Source organism: Phyllobates terribilis, unplaced genomic scaffold (genome assembly GCF_046119375.1).
Source record: "Phyllobates terribilis strain yellow unplaced genomic scaffold, ASM4611937v1 Scaffold_3__8_contigs__length_932513732, whole genome shotgun sequence".
In the NCBI taxonomy this organism is placed as follows: Eukaryota; Metazoa; Chordata; class Amphibia; order Anura; family Dendrobatidae; genus Phyllobates; species Phyllobates terribilis.
Window position 1 is genome coordinate 873,710,537 of NW_027362763.1, and position 15,294 is coordinate 873,725,830.

Sequence of the window (15,294 nt, forward strand, 5' to 3'; positions counted from 1 at the left end):
TGTTGTTTAGCTTTTAGGAGCTGTGCACGATAGGTACTGAATTAAACAAGGACAAACCTTCGCTTTAGATGATAGGCCACGTAGATTAAGACGAGCTGAGGATAACATCTGTACAGCTTCTTGTGGGTTAGACTTATTTTTGCTGCATTTTATTGCCACTGGAAAATAGAAGCAAGTATAAAAAATGTTCAAAAGATAGAAGTAAATTTGTTTAATAAAAACAGTAAATGTCAAATTAATATATTATTTTTTTCATGCCCCAAAAACTAGAAAATTCCAACTATTCAAAACATCCTATTAGTACAGATGACACACCTTTTATAGTACTATGTATTGTATGTTATAATGTTATAATACATAATACATTAAAAGCTAGAAGCAGCACAGGAATAGTTTAGAGCATACGCCTGCACAGTTGAGCATACGCCTATGACACTTAAAACGTAATAAAACAACCAAACATAGCCTTTCACAATGAGAAATTATCCCTGTGCCCTACAGTAACTTGTAACATGTTTTTAATAATAGCATATCTCTAGTCCTAGTTCATTAATTCTGAAGTTATTCACATATTATGTTATGGCAGATATATACAATACAGGCCAAAAGTTTGGCCACACCTGCTCATACAATGGTTTTCCTTGTTCTCTTTGGAATGTGCACATGGTAGATTCAGATTGAAGGCAGTAAAATCACAAAGGAACATAAATTGAAACAAGGACTAAAAAACTACATGTGAAATAAATCAGAACATATATTAAACCTTGGATTCCTTTAAGTACCCTTATTCTCTGATAACAGCTTTACACACCATTGGCATTCTCTCAAGCAGCTATATCAGGTAGTCACCTGGAATGGCTTACCAACAATCTTTAAGGACTTTAAAGGGATGGTGAGCTTTTGATGACTGCTTTGCCATCACTCTGAAGTCCAAATACTCCCAAAATCATCTCAATCAGGTTGAGGTTGGGTGATTCTGGAGGCCATGTTATCTGATGAACCACTCCATCCCACTACTTCTTTGTCACATAGCCCTTAAGTACCCAGGAGGTGTGCTTTGCAACACAAATTATGGTCTCACTAAGTGCAAACGAGATTGGATTGCATGTTATTGCAGAACACTATTGTAGCCATGCACAAACAGTGCCATCAGAAAAGCACCCACAAACCATCACATCTCACCTTCCATGCTTCAAGATGGGCAACACACATGTAGAAACCATCTACTCACCTTTTCACCATCTCTCAAAGATATGGCAATCTCAAATTTTGACTCATCAGTAAATAATACTGATTTTCATTGATCCTAATGTCAAGTTCTTGAGTTGCTTGGCCTACAAAAGTTCCTAGCTCTGGTTTGGGGTACTCATTAGTGGCTTTATTGTAGCAATTCAACAATAAAGGCCTTCTTCTTGTAGTCTCCTCTAGACCGTTGATGTTGAGATGCATTTGCTATTTGATGTCTAAGCATTATTTATGAACATTGTCATCTCAGGTATTGTCCATTTCCATTTTTTGAGGCTGGTAATGCTGCTGTACTTATTCCCTGCAGCAGGGGTAATTCTTGGTCTTCCGTTCCTGGGCTGGTCCTCATTAGAGATAAGTTCATCATAGCGACTTTCATGACTGCACTTTAGAATACCTTGAAGTTTCTTACAACTTTTCGGATTTACTGACCTCCATGTCTTAATATAATGATGGACTATCGTTTCTCTTTACTTAGATGACTGTTTTTCACCATATTCTGGATTAAAACAGTTGTGAACTAAGGCTCAGCATTTTATGGAAATGTGAACTAACAATGCCTTGGCAAAACATACTCTACAGTCACAAACAATTTCTGATGCCGGGTGATTCCACACATGAACTCTTAACAATACATAACTGTTTATTGGAAGCCATGACAGGTGACTAAAACGGTCATCAGAGTAAAATGAGGGGGTACTCTGAAAAATCCAAGGTTTAACAGATAGTCTGATTTGTTTCACAAGTGTTTCTTTACTTCTTGTTTCCATGTGAGGCTTTGTGGTTTTACTGCCATCAGTCTTAGCATGTGCACATTGTAGACTAATAAAAACAAGGAAAATCACTGCATGAGCAAGCGGGTCCAAACTTTTGACTTTAGAATTAGACTTTAGAAAACAAACGTAGAAGATCTAACATCACAGATGGTTCCAGAAATAGGTGATAGAATTCCAAGTATGTCATGACAGTCTGGTGCCTTTCTTTAAAAAAACTTCCACTTATACAAAAAGAAAGTGAAAATTGACATTGCCATTAGGGGAAAGAGTTTAGATATTTACTATAATTGAACATGTAGGGGGAGATTCATCAAATTTTTTCACCATAAAACTGTCAAACACATTAAAAAAACTGAATTTTTTTTTTTTTTACTGCAAAGTGGAATTGTGCAAAAATTGTGCAACTTTTGGCCAGTTTCAAGCAATTCTACCAAAATTAGTGGACCTGGGGAGGAGCCGGGGCATGTCTATGTCGGCCTGTCAAATTACTCAGTAGTGTTTGTGTTTCTTACGCCAGAAATGGTACTCCAGTCAGTGATTGGAGTAAGGTGTAGGCTACTGATAAGATGCATCGAATTCATTGTGGTGTGCTCCTCTTTATGAATTCGGTACACCTTATTTTTGAATGTCCCTCATTAAAACTAGCAGACGAAATACCAGACTAAATGAATGAGGGTCATAGGCTTCATGAAGTTTCAAAAGAACATTTGAATAAAGTATAGAATGATGAATATAGTTGAAATTAAACATTTGAATGTATTTTTCAAGTTTCTTAAGTTTTGATTTTTTAAAGAAGCTGCTAAATGTACAGTGTTATGGGGAAACACATCGGTCCATTTTTAATTACACGTCTACAAAGTGTTGAGAATGCATTACTTAATTAGACAAATAAACAGCAGCAGAGAGTGGGGAGTGTGGTAACATATGAATCATATACATAGTGATGACATATGGAGTGTACGCATACGAGCTGTACTGTGGGTCTGTTACATGTTTATAATGGATGAAGTAATTAGCTATTGCCTATTCTGCTGATGATAGGTTTTCGAAACACAGGTCAAGTGAAATATATGACGGACGTCTGTAGACAGAGCTGGGCATAATTTCTGATGTGGCTGACACAGTGAACTGGGGGCAGGAAGCAACTGTAGGACAAAAACTAATTACAGGATGCCTGGCAGAAACTTTAATGAATCAATTAAGCAAGACAAATCTGGAGAGAGAAAAACCCATAATGGAAACCTCATTGCTTTGAAAACCACATTAAAGGGAATTGAACACTCAAAGATGAACAGATATAACTTTCATTCAAAACGTACCACTTTTCAGCCAGGGCTGTGACAATTTTCACATGTATGTCCATATGGGTTAAGGAATTAACCCCTTTAAAAGATACAACTGTGGAAATAGCATTTTTTTTCATCATTTTTTTTAATCATTTTTCTATCAACATAGCCCAATGAGGGCTTGATTCTTGCTCAGCAAATTGTAATGGTGTTTTTATGTTGTTCACCATGTTGTTAATACTGTATGGAAAACAATACAGGGCCCATTATACTGTATGCAAGACTATGTGGGGCTATTATACTGAATGGAAGGCAATGCAGGGCCCATCATTATACTGCATGGGGGACTATGTGGGGTCCATTATAATGTGTGGAGGGCTACAGTTGCGAAATCATACTGTGATGGGGTCACCATACTTTGCCGGAGGTTTTTTAAGTTAGTTTCCATATGAAAAGGTTCATCGTTATATTTGATGATAAGGAAAAACTTCCTCAATTCTAGACATTTTCTTAATAAATATCCAGGATGGCCTGTGACTTTGTCCAAGTTTTTAATTTTGGCCCTCTTATCTATTTGAGTTTGACATCCCTGGTATAAAGGGATGGCCATAACCGTGGCAAAGATCCGGCTAAGGTAGTTAACACTAAGGCCAGATATTCAATCTATCGGATAAGGGATCCCTTTTAGGTAAGTTGAAAGCATATATCGCCCCATGCATGAACTTAAATTGTGTCTCCCTCCTGAATACATTCAAAATATTTTTCCTGGCTATGGACCAACCTGACCTTATTTTGTGAGGAATCTACACATCTTCCAATATTTGAAGGTGTCCGGATGCAGGGCCGGCGTCAGCACCCGGCGCACCCGGGCAAATGCCGGGGCCCTGAGCTGGCAGAGGGGCCCACTGGCAGTCGCGCTCCCCGCTGGGCTATGGGCGGAGGAGAGCGGTGTCAGCGCCCGCCCTTCTCCGCCGCTTGCTCAGGGCCCCGGCAGCTGGATACTTACCTCTCCCCGTGCCTCCGCAGGTCAGCTGTCTTCCTGCTCTGCACTCCCTGTGACGTCTCAGGTCAGAGGGCGCGGTGACGTCTTTACACCGCGCCCTCCCCTGAGCCGTCACAGGGAGCGCTGAGCGGGAAGACGCCAACAACGCTGGAGTTCGGACCCGAGCAGCGGGCAGCGGGTGAGGAGAAGGGAGGTGAGTATTTGATTTTTTTTTTTTTTAATGTATGGAGGCATGGGGCAGTATAAAGAGAAGGGGGGGGGGCATCCTGCATGGGGCATTATATAGAGGGGGGGTGACATCCTGCATGGGGCATTATAAAGAGGGGGGGGTGACATCCTGCATGGGGCATTGTAAAGAGAGGGGGGGCATCCTGCATGGGGCATTATAAAGAGAGGGGGGGACATCCTGCATGGGGCATTATAAAGAGGGGGGGTGACATCCTGCATGGGGCATTATAAAGAGAGGGGGGGCATCCTGCATGGGGCATTATAAAGAGAGGGGGGACATCCTGCATGGGGCATTATAAGGTGGGGAACAGCCTGCATGGGCCATTATAAAGGGGGGGGGGGCAGCCTGCATAGAGCATTATGTGGGGGGATTACAGCCTGCATGGAGCATTAAAAGTGGGGGGGCCTGTATGGGGCATTATGTGGGGGGTAACAGCCTGCATGGAGCATTATAAGGGGAGGACAGCCTGTATGGGGCATTATGTGGGGGGTAACAGCCTGCATGCAGCATTATATGGGGGCCAGTATCCTGTATGGAGCGTTATAAGGGGACTGGTATCCTGTATGGAGCGTTATATGGGGGGCCAGTATCCTGTATGGAGTTTTATAAGGGGACCAGTATCCTGTATGGAGCGTTATATGGGGGCCAGTATCCTGTATGGAGCGTTATATGGGGGCCAGTATCCTGTATGGAGCTTTATAAGGGGACCAGTATCCTGTATGGAGCGTTATATGGGGGTCAGTATTCCGTATGGAGCCTTATATGGGGGCCAGTATTCCGTATGGAGCCTTATATGGGGGCCAGTATTCCGTATGGAGCCTTATATGGGGGCCAGTATTCCGTATGGAGCCTTATATGGGGGCCAGTATTCCGTATGGAGCCTTATATGGGGGCCAGTATTCCGTATGGAGCCTTATATGGGGGCCAGTATTCCGTATGGAGCCTTATATGGGGGTCAGTATTCCGCATGGAGCCTTATATGGGGGCCAGTATTCCGTATGGGGCCTTACATGGGGGCCAGTATTCCTTATGGGGCCTTATATGGGGGCCAGTATTCCGTATGGGGCCTTATATGGGGGCCAGTATTCCGTATGGAGCCTTATATGGGGGCCAGTATTCTGTGTGGAGCGATTCACCGGTTTCTGAGCTATTGTGGAATTTACAATAGATATCACTTATGTAATGTAAGAAGTGAAATCTTTGCATTGTACTATATAGATAGATAGATAGATATCGCTCTATATATTCTGTGCATCATGAATCGTGGTATGTGTTAAAGGGGCCCACTGAGACTCTTTCGCCCGGGGCCCAGAAAAACCTGGAGCCGGCCCTGTCCGGATGTGCTACTGATAAGTTATTTTTCATCATAGAGTACAATATAGAAAATAAGGGAGTGATAAGTAGATAAACTGTGGATCTTTTGGAATTACTTCATGTGAGACATCATGCAATTTGGACATAATACTAGGTCTCATCTGTTCAAAGAGAAGGGTGAAGGTTTGCTGTTAAGTGTGTTAAGTGGCAGTGAGCTTCATACAGTCTGATCAGAATGTTAAACTAAGAACCTCATGTTTAGTTATATATATTTTTGCCGAGAGGCATTAGATAATGAATGATTTTCTGGAGGTGCGGTCCATGCTCTCTTTTTTTGCATAATGTCTCAAAGGTTCTCATTTGGATTCAGATCTGGGGAATATGAGAACCAATCAAGGCATCAATGCCTTTATCAACCAGGAACTGCCTACACACCCTGGTCACATGAGGCCAGGCATTGCCCTGTCATAGGAGGAACCCAAGACCCACAGCGCAAGTGTAAGGTCTGATATTGGCTGTAGTACCCTACAGCAGTCAGGGAACTGCTGTCTATCCTGTGGAGGTTTGAGTGGCTCTCCAAGAATATGTCTACCCAAACCATCACTGACCAACTACCAAACCACTTATGCTGGATGAGGTTACAGGCAGCATAACCTTCACGAAGGAAAACTCCAGATTTTTTCACATTTCTCAGTGCAAATTTTCTCTCATCTGTGAAGAGAATTGCGTGCCAGTGGCAGACATGCCAATTCTGTTTTTCTATGGCGAATGGCTATTGAACTGCACAGTGCTGGGCATTGAGCACAGGTCCCACTACATGACGGTGAGCTCTGATAGAGTCTGTTTATGATAGCTTAACCATAAACATACACCAGTAGAATGATGGCGATCATTTTGTAGGGATCTTGCTGTCACCTCTCCAGTTCTCCTGTTGTCACTTTTGTTTGCACCACATCAAGTAAAATTGATTCACAATCGCTTATGATTCCTTCCTATATAGATTAATATTTTTAATGTCCATGTCAGAACTCATTCTGACTGCACCAGCTCTTGGCGCTAGGCGGTGCAGCAGTGGAACCACTGTTGCCCCTGGCCTATGCAAGCGTTTTTTTATTAAACCCAAGTACTGCTGGTGCTTGTGTCCCTCCAGTCAGTTTTTCATTGTTTCTTTTGGGACCTTACTAGTCAATAGTAATTAGTTTCTACTGGATCCAGGGGCTGGACTCCTTCCTCCAGCAGTCAGTCACTGGCTGCCAGTTATAGCTATTGCCTCTTGGTTTAGTTGAGGTCTAGCTCTGTTCTTTTAGTGTATCTGTTTTTTTCGTAGGTGCGTTTTCCAACTATTCATATGCCTGACAACTTTGACTTGGACATACCGGTTTTACGCACATCCCTGACTATTTTTGGCCTGCCAATCCCTATGGCTAGCTATCTTGTACTGCTCGTTAGAACAATATCCCTAAAGCTTAATTGACTTGGGGATATACTATGATGCTGAAGTGCTCCTCCAATTTTTTGATCGGTGTATATTAAACATATCTTATTATCCCATCATATCTGATCAGACAATAGAAGCAGTTCAGTTTAGACAGATAGGCTACCTGTACAAATTCAATAGTCACAGAAATAACTTGAATCTGACAAAAGTAATAATAAATTAAAAATCTATGAAAATTAACAAATGAAAGTCAGTCATTGCTTTTCGACCCTGCTTCCACAGAATTAAAAAAAAAATTAAACTCATGAAATAGGCCTGGACAGAAATGATGGTACCCCTGAAAATAATGTGACAAAAGGGACATGTTAAATCAAGTTGTGTCCACTAATTAGCATCACAGGTGTCTACAATCTTGCAATCAGTCAGTGGGCCTGTATATAGGGCTGCAGATACTTAATGTGCTGTTTGGTGACATGGTGTGTACCACACTCAGCATGGACCAGAGGAAGCAAACGAAAGAGTTGTCTTAGGAGATTAGAAAAAATTATAGACAAACATGTTAAAGGTAAAGGTTATAAGACCATCTCCAAGCAGCTTGATGTTCCTGTGACTACAGTTACACATATTATTCAGAAATTTAAGATCCATGGGACTGTAGCCAACCTCCCTGGACGTGGCCGTAGGAGGAAAATTGATGACAAATCAAAGAGACGGATAATACGAAAGGTAAAAAAAGAGCCCAGGATAACTTCTAAAGAGATTAAAGGTGAACTTCAAGCTCAAGGAACATCAGTGTCAGATCACACCATCCGTCGTTGTTTGATCCAAAGTGGACTTCATGGGAAACGACCAAGGAGAACACCATTGTTGAAAAAAAATCATAAAAACGCCAGGCTGGAATTTTCCAAGCTACACGTTGACAAGCCACAAAGCTTCTGGGAGAATGTCCTATGGACAGATGAGACAAAAAAGGAAGTTTTTGGCAAGGCACATCAGCTCTATGTTCACAGACGAAAAAATGAAGCATATCAAGAAAAGAACACTGTCCCTACTGTATAACATGGAGGAGGCTCGGTTATGTTCTGGGGCTGCTTTGCTGCATCTGGAACAGGGTGTCTTGAATCTGTGCAGGGTACAATGAAATCTCAAGACTATCAAGGGATTCTAGAGAGAAATGTGCTGCCCAGTGTCAGAAAGCTTGGTCTCAGTCGCAGGTCATGGGTCTTGCAACAGGATAATGACACAAAACACGCAGCTAAAAACACCCAAGAATGGCTAAGAGGAAAACATTGGGCTATTCTGAAGTGGCTTCTATGTGCCCTGACCTAAATCCTATTGAGCATCTTTAGAAAGAGCTGAAACATGCCGTCTGGAAAACGCAACCTTCAAACACGAGACAACTGGAGCAGTTTGCTCATGAGGAGTGGGCCAAAATACCTGTCGAGAGGTGCAGAAGTTTCATTGACAGTTACAGGAATCGTTTGATTGCAGCGATTGCCTCAAAAGGTTATTCAACAAAATATTAAGTTAAGAGTACCATCATTTCTGTCCAGGCCTATTTCATCAGTTTAATTTTTTTTTAAATTCTGTGAAAGCAGGGTTGAAAAGCAATGACTGACTTTCATTTGTTCATTTTCATAGATTTTTAAATGTATTATTCTTTTGTCAGATTCAAGTTATTTCTGTGATCATTGTGGGTTTTTCTTTCCATAAACGAGGGGTGCCAACAATTTTAATCACGTGTGTACATTTATAGAAATGTAAAGAACTGTGTTTTCAAAGCAGAGAACTTCTATTACAAGGTAACTTTTTTTTACTATTTCTAATGACAATACAATTTGAAATGTATTTGACTGTAGCATTTTCATATAATGGTTAAAGTGGATGTCACCATATTTCATAATACAACTTGCATATGTTATTTAGTAGATCTCTTGACCCGATGAAGCTGGATTGAATTAGGTATAAATTCCCCAATGAATTAGGTTTAAATTCCGTGTCAGAATGGACATGTTATCTTCTTTTGAAAGTTTCCCTGCTTGATATTAAAATGATTTTATACAACCATTCTGACATGGATTTTCAAAGTATATACAACAACAAACATTTGTATTATGCTTTTCTTACAATGGACTCAAAGAGTATGTGCACTGGCTTCATCAGGACAAAGAGATCCAGGAATTAATACAGTACAGACCAAAAGTTTGGACACACCTCCTCATTTAAAGATTTTTCTGTATTTCCATGACTATGAAAATTGTACATTCACACTGAAGGCATCAAAACTATGAATTAACACATGTGGAATTATATACTTAACAAAAAAGTGTGAAACAACTGAAAATATGTCTTATATTCTAGGTTCTTCAAAGTAGCCACCTTTTGCTTTGATGACTGCTTTGCACACTCTTGGCATTCTCGTGATGAGCTTCAAGAGGTAGTCACCGGAAATGGTTTTCACTTCACAGGTGTGCCCTGTCAGATTTAATAAGTGGGATTTCTTGCCTTATAAATGGGGTTGGGACCATCAGTTGTGTTGTGCAGAAGTCAGGTGGATACACAGCTGATAGTCCTACTGAATGGACTGTTAGAATTTGTATTATGGAAAGAAAAAAGCAGCTAAGTAAAGAAAAACGAGTGGCCATCATTACTTTAAGAAATGAAGGTCAGTCAGTCAGAAAAATTGGGCAAACTTTGAAAGTGTCCCCAAGTGCAGTTGCAAAAACCATCAAGCGTTACAAAGAAACTGGCTCACATGAGGACCGCCCTAGGAAAGGAAGACCAAGAGTCACCTCTGCTTCTGAGGATAAGTTTATCCGAGTCACCAGCCTCAGAAATCGCAGGTTAACAGCAGCTCAGATTAGAGACCAGGTCAATGCCACACAGAGTTCTAGCAGCAGACACATCTCTTCAACAACTGTTAAGAGGAGACTTTGTGCAGCAGACCTTCATGGTAAAATAGCTGTTAGGAAACCACTGCTAAGGACAGGCAACAAGCAGAAGAGACTTGTTTGGGCTAAAGAACACAAGGAATGGACATTAGACCAGTGGAAATCTGTGCTTTGGTCTGATGAGTTGTAACATCCCTGGCTGCGTGCTTGCATAGTGCACCACCTCCCACTATGCAACGCCGCAATCTTACCTGTCAGTCCAGCCTGCAAATCTTGCTCCAGTTCATGCTGTGTGCATGTCTCTTGACTGACTGCTTAGGGCGGCGGCCCGGTTACTTCCTGATTCTTATAGCTGCTGTGGGCGCACCCCTAATGCGTCTCCAGCCTATTGCTGTGAGTCACTGGATATTTAAACCCCCTCCACCCAGAAGGAGGGGCCTGAGCAACACCTTCACTCAGTTTGTCTTTGCAACTGTATTGCCAGGTCCTGTCCTGTTTCTAGTCTGTTTCCGTCACTTTGGGGGCTGCATACCCAGACCTGTTATCTCTGACTTCTAGTCTGTTCCCGCCACTCTGGGGGCTGTATACCCAGGCCTGTTACCTGTGACTTCTAGTCTGTTTCCGCCACTCTGGGGGCTGTATACCCAGGCTCGTTCTTGTATCTCATTGCAGTAGCAGTTCATGTCTGAACTGTTTCCTAGCCTGTTTTTCTCTATGTCCGTACCTTCCCTTTTCCTGCAGTATCTGAACTTGCACCTAACTCCAACTCGTTGTCTCTGTACTTCTGTTTGTGAGTTTTGTGTCCACTCGCTACTTCTTAGTAAGTACCTTGTGTGTATCTGGTTCTGCTTGTCCCTTTTCCCTTCCTCAGTATCTACCTCCTGTGTTCTAGCCATCTTCCTGCATTTTCCAGTCTGTTCCATGTGAACAGAGCCCTGTCCTCTCTGCCTTGTCCACCGCACCAGGCGGTTTCTTTCTGCTCTGTCTTGTCCACCGCTCCGGCGGCTTCCCTCTGCTCTGCCTAACCCACCGCTCCGGCGGCTTCTCTCTGCTCTGACTTGCCCACCGCTCCGGCAGCTTCTCTCTGCTCTGCCTTGCTCACCGCGCCAGCGGTTTCTCTCTGCTCTGACTTGCCCACCGCTCCGGCAGCTCCTCTCTGCTCTGCCTTGCTCACCGCTACGGCGGCTTCTCTCTGCTCTGACTTGCCCACCGCTCCGGCAGCTTCTCTCTGCTCTGCCTTGCTCACTGCGCCAGCGGTTTCTCTCTGCTCTGACTTGCCCACCGCTCCGGCGGCTCCCCTCTGCTCTGCCTTACCCACCGCTATGGCGGCTTCTCTCTGCTCTGACTTGCCCACTGCTCCGACGGCTTCTCTCTGCTCTGCCTTGCTCACCGCACCAGTGGTTTCTCTCTGCTCTGACTTGCCCACTTCTCCGGCAGCTTTTCTCTGCTCTGCCTTGCCCACCGCTCCAGCAGCTTTTCTCTGCTCTGCCTTGCCCACCGCTCCGGCTGTTTCCTTCTGCTCTGCCTTACCCACCGCTCCGGCGGTTTCTCTCTGCTCTGACTTGCCCACCGCTCCGGCGGCTTCTCTCTGCTCTGCCTTGCTCACCGCACCAGCGGTTTCTCTTTGCTCTGACTTGCCCACCGCTCCGGCGGCTTCTCTCTGCTCTGCCCACCGCTCCGGTGGCTTCTCTCTGCTCTGCCTTGCCCACCGCTCCGGCGGTACCGCTCTGCTCTGCCTTGCCCACCGCACCTGCGGTTTCTCTCTGCTCTGCCTTGTCCACCGCTCCGGCGGTTCCGCTCTGCTCTGTCTTGCCCACCGCACCAGCAGTTCCTCTCTGCTCTGCCTTGTCCTCCGCTCCGGCGGTTTCGCTTTATTCTGCTTGTCTACCGCATCTGCGGCTCTGTATCTGTCTCCCAGTCTGTACTGGACCCAATCCAGCCTGCGCTCCAACCTGCTAGTACCTCCCGGTCTGCACTCCAGCCGTGCTTGCCAGTATCTCCCTGTCTGCACTCCAGCCGTGCTTGCCAGTGCCCACCTGTCTGCATACCAGCCGTGCTTGCCAGTGCCCACCTGTCTGCATACCAGCCGTGCTTGCCAGTGCCCACCTGTCTGCATACCAGCCCTACTTGCCAGTACCCACCTGTCTGCATACCAGCCGTACTTGCCTATACCCACCTGCCTGTATGCCAGTCTAACCTGCCAGTTCCTGCATTCCCCGGTGTGGGTCAACAACTGTGACCGGGGTCTGACCTGGAGTCGCACCTGGTCCCTCTGCTCGGTTCCTCCTTGGTCCACGGAGTCGACTAAGCCGCCGTGTGACCTTGGTCAGATCGGGTTGATACTTAGTTACGCCCCTCCAGGCACTCATCGGTTCATGGTACAGTGGGATCACTAATCACGCTCACGCCAGTCAGTCCGGGCGCGAGCGTAACATGAGTCCAAATTTGAGATCTTTGGTTCCAACCACCGTGTCTTTGTGCAACGCAGAAAAGGTGAACGGATGAACTCTACATGCCTGGTTCCCACCGTGAAGCATGGAGGAGGAGGTGTGATGGTGTGGGGGTGCTTTGCTGGTGACACTGTTGGGGATTTATTCAAAACTGAAGGCATACTGAACCAGCATGGCTACCACAGCATCTTGCAGCGGCATGCTATTCCAGCCGGTTTGCGTTTAGTTGGACCATCATTTATTTTTCAACAGGACAATGACCCCAAACACACCTCCAGGCTGTGTAAGGGCTATTTGACCAAGAGGGAGAGTGATGGGGTGCTACGCCAGATGACCTGGCCTCCACAGTCACCAGACCTGAACCCAATCGAGATGGTTTGGGGTGAGCTGGACCGCAGAGTGAAGGCAAAAGGGCCAACAAGTGCTAAGCATCTCTGGGAACTCCTTCAAGATTGTTGGAAGACCATTTCCGGTGACTACCTCTTGAAGCTCATCAAGAGAATGCCATGATTGTGCAAAGCAGTCATCAAAGCAAAAGGTGGCTATTTTGAAGAACCTAGAATATAAGACATATTTTCAGTTGTTTCACACTTTTTTGTTAAGTATATAATTCCACATGTGGTAATTCATAGTTTTGATGCCTTCATTGTGAATGTACAATTTTCATAGTCATGAAAATATAGAAAAATCTTTAAATGAGAAGGTGTGTCCAAACTTTTGGTCTGTACCGTATATGCAAATTGTGTTATGAAACCTGGTGAAAGATCTGCTTTAAGTATAAATCTACAAATCATTTAGGCCCAAATTTATTAAGGATTTTTCGCCAGAATTCTGGCATAAATAGCTTTCAAAAGTCGCAATGTTTTTGTGCAACACAAGTGTGCACAAAAATGTAGCGAATTTTGGTGTTATCACAGGCAGATCTGGAACAGGGCGTGGTGGCCCCCACTCATCAAATTCATGAGTGGTAGCGTTTGCTATGTCACAAATCTAACTCTAGTCCCTAACTGACATAAGATTGTGCCTCCTAATGAATCAGGAGCCTCGCACTCTACTCTGCCCCTCATTAAGACCAGAGTGAAAGAAGATGGTCTTGATGAATCAAAGCCTCTATGTCTGAAGGACAATGGGGCCGATTCATCAGCACTGGCTTACTGCACGCTCACAATATGTCTTACTGGAGTACGAGGCGCTGAATTCATAAAGAGGGGCATGTCACTTAAAACATTTAGCGCATCTTCTGAGTGGAGTGGTGTGGAGTGGCGCAGCCTTTCTGGAGTACAAACTGCTGGCACATTTAATGAACTGGGCAGGCAGGTGTGACCATGTCCCATACCACCCCGTCTCCTCTCAAGCTCCAATTCAGCAGAGCTGATTTAACCTGGCATGAAAATGCCAAAGGTCGTTACACTTTTGAGCAACTCCTCACTGTGCAAAAAAATTGTGAATTTTCAAAGCTTTTACGCTATTTTTCTAGTGTAAAAGTTTTGATAAATCAGACTTAATGTCTTTTCATTGGTATTTTAGGACCTCCAAACTAGAAATACAAAAATATTTCTTAGTTAAAAGATTTCTTTGAGTATATATGATTTGTTTAGGTTGTCCCAACTTTATGCAATTGGGTGATGACCCTGCATGAAGTGTGTGTTTTGTTGGAATTTTAAGGCAAATCAAAGTCTTTAGAAGATTGTGGAGATGAATTTCTATGGATCAAAAGAATGCTCCAAATTCATCTGAAGAACAATGAACAGATCTCTGTCCTTTCCAGCAGGTCAATTGCCAAATGGAAAGGAAATGTCAATAGTATTTGTAGGGTTTTTATGTTTAGTCTTTCCAGTTCCTTACATCTTAGTAAAGTATGGTTGATGTGGACCACATGCCCACCATGCATTCCATATTTTATGAGGTGCCCTCAAGCCTAGAACCCCTGAGGTCTTTTTGTCATTTTCTTAAAGCAAGGGTAATGACAGTAATTTAAGCTCACCAATGCCTTTCCTTTGAAGTAAACCACACTTTTTCTTTAAACCTGTATGTAATATAGCAAATATTTAGGGGTTTTTATCTATAATACTACAATCTTAGCCAATATGTAACCCATATTCCTATAAAGTGAGGTCATTGGGCTGGATTTGTAAGGAAATTAAATGTAATCAAGTCCCTGAAGCAGTGCCTTGAGCCCATTTATTTTGTCAGAATAAATATGTTAAAATCTATTTGATCTAAGAAACCTCATAGTCCAAAACCCAAAGATTACTGCAATTTTGACATAAGCGCCTCTTAACCCTAAATATACTATACTTTTGTGCTCCCGTATAAACCACTCACACTAAGTCCTTGTTCTAGGGTCCAACTAACTTTCTAATATGGCTTGTACCAATGCTTCATTTATTGATTAATTATTTAGGATTTTTAGGAGCATTATGCACAAGGGTAAGAATGATTAATAAAAATACATATAAACCACAGCTGAATATGTTCATGTAATAAAGATATATCCATTTTTTATACAGAAAAAAAAATTATGTGATGCCTTCTTTTCTGCTGCACGTGTAAAAGAATGGTAACACTTTATATTTTTGTATATTTGCTACAGTATGTAGGTTGGTATTTAAAAAAAATGAAAATTATTTCATTCTGCTTTTTCTGCACTCCCTGCTTCATC

At 43.3% G+C, this 15,294-nt stretch overlaps 1 protein-coding gene across 1 annotated transcript in view; it reads right to left on the bottom strand.

Moving 5' to 3' along the window:
* Positions 1–15,294, bottom strand: part of TTC27 (tetratricopeptide repeat domain 27) — a 552,249-nt gene that overhangs the window by 13,035 nt on the left and 523,920 nt on the right. Inside the window, exon 20 of the mRNA XM_073672636.1 lies at positions 58–158. Coding sequence (XP_073528737.1) covers positions 58–158 — 101 coding nt within the window. The remainder of the gene's footprint in view (positions 1–57; positions 159–15,294) is intronic.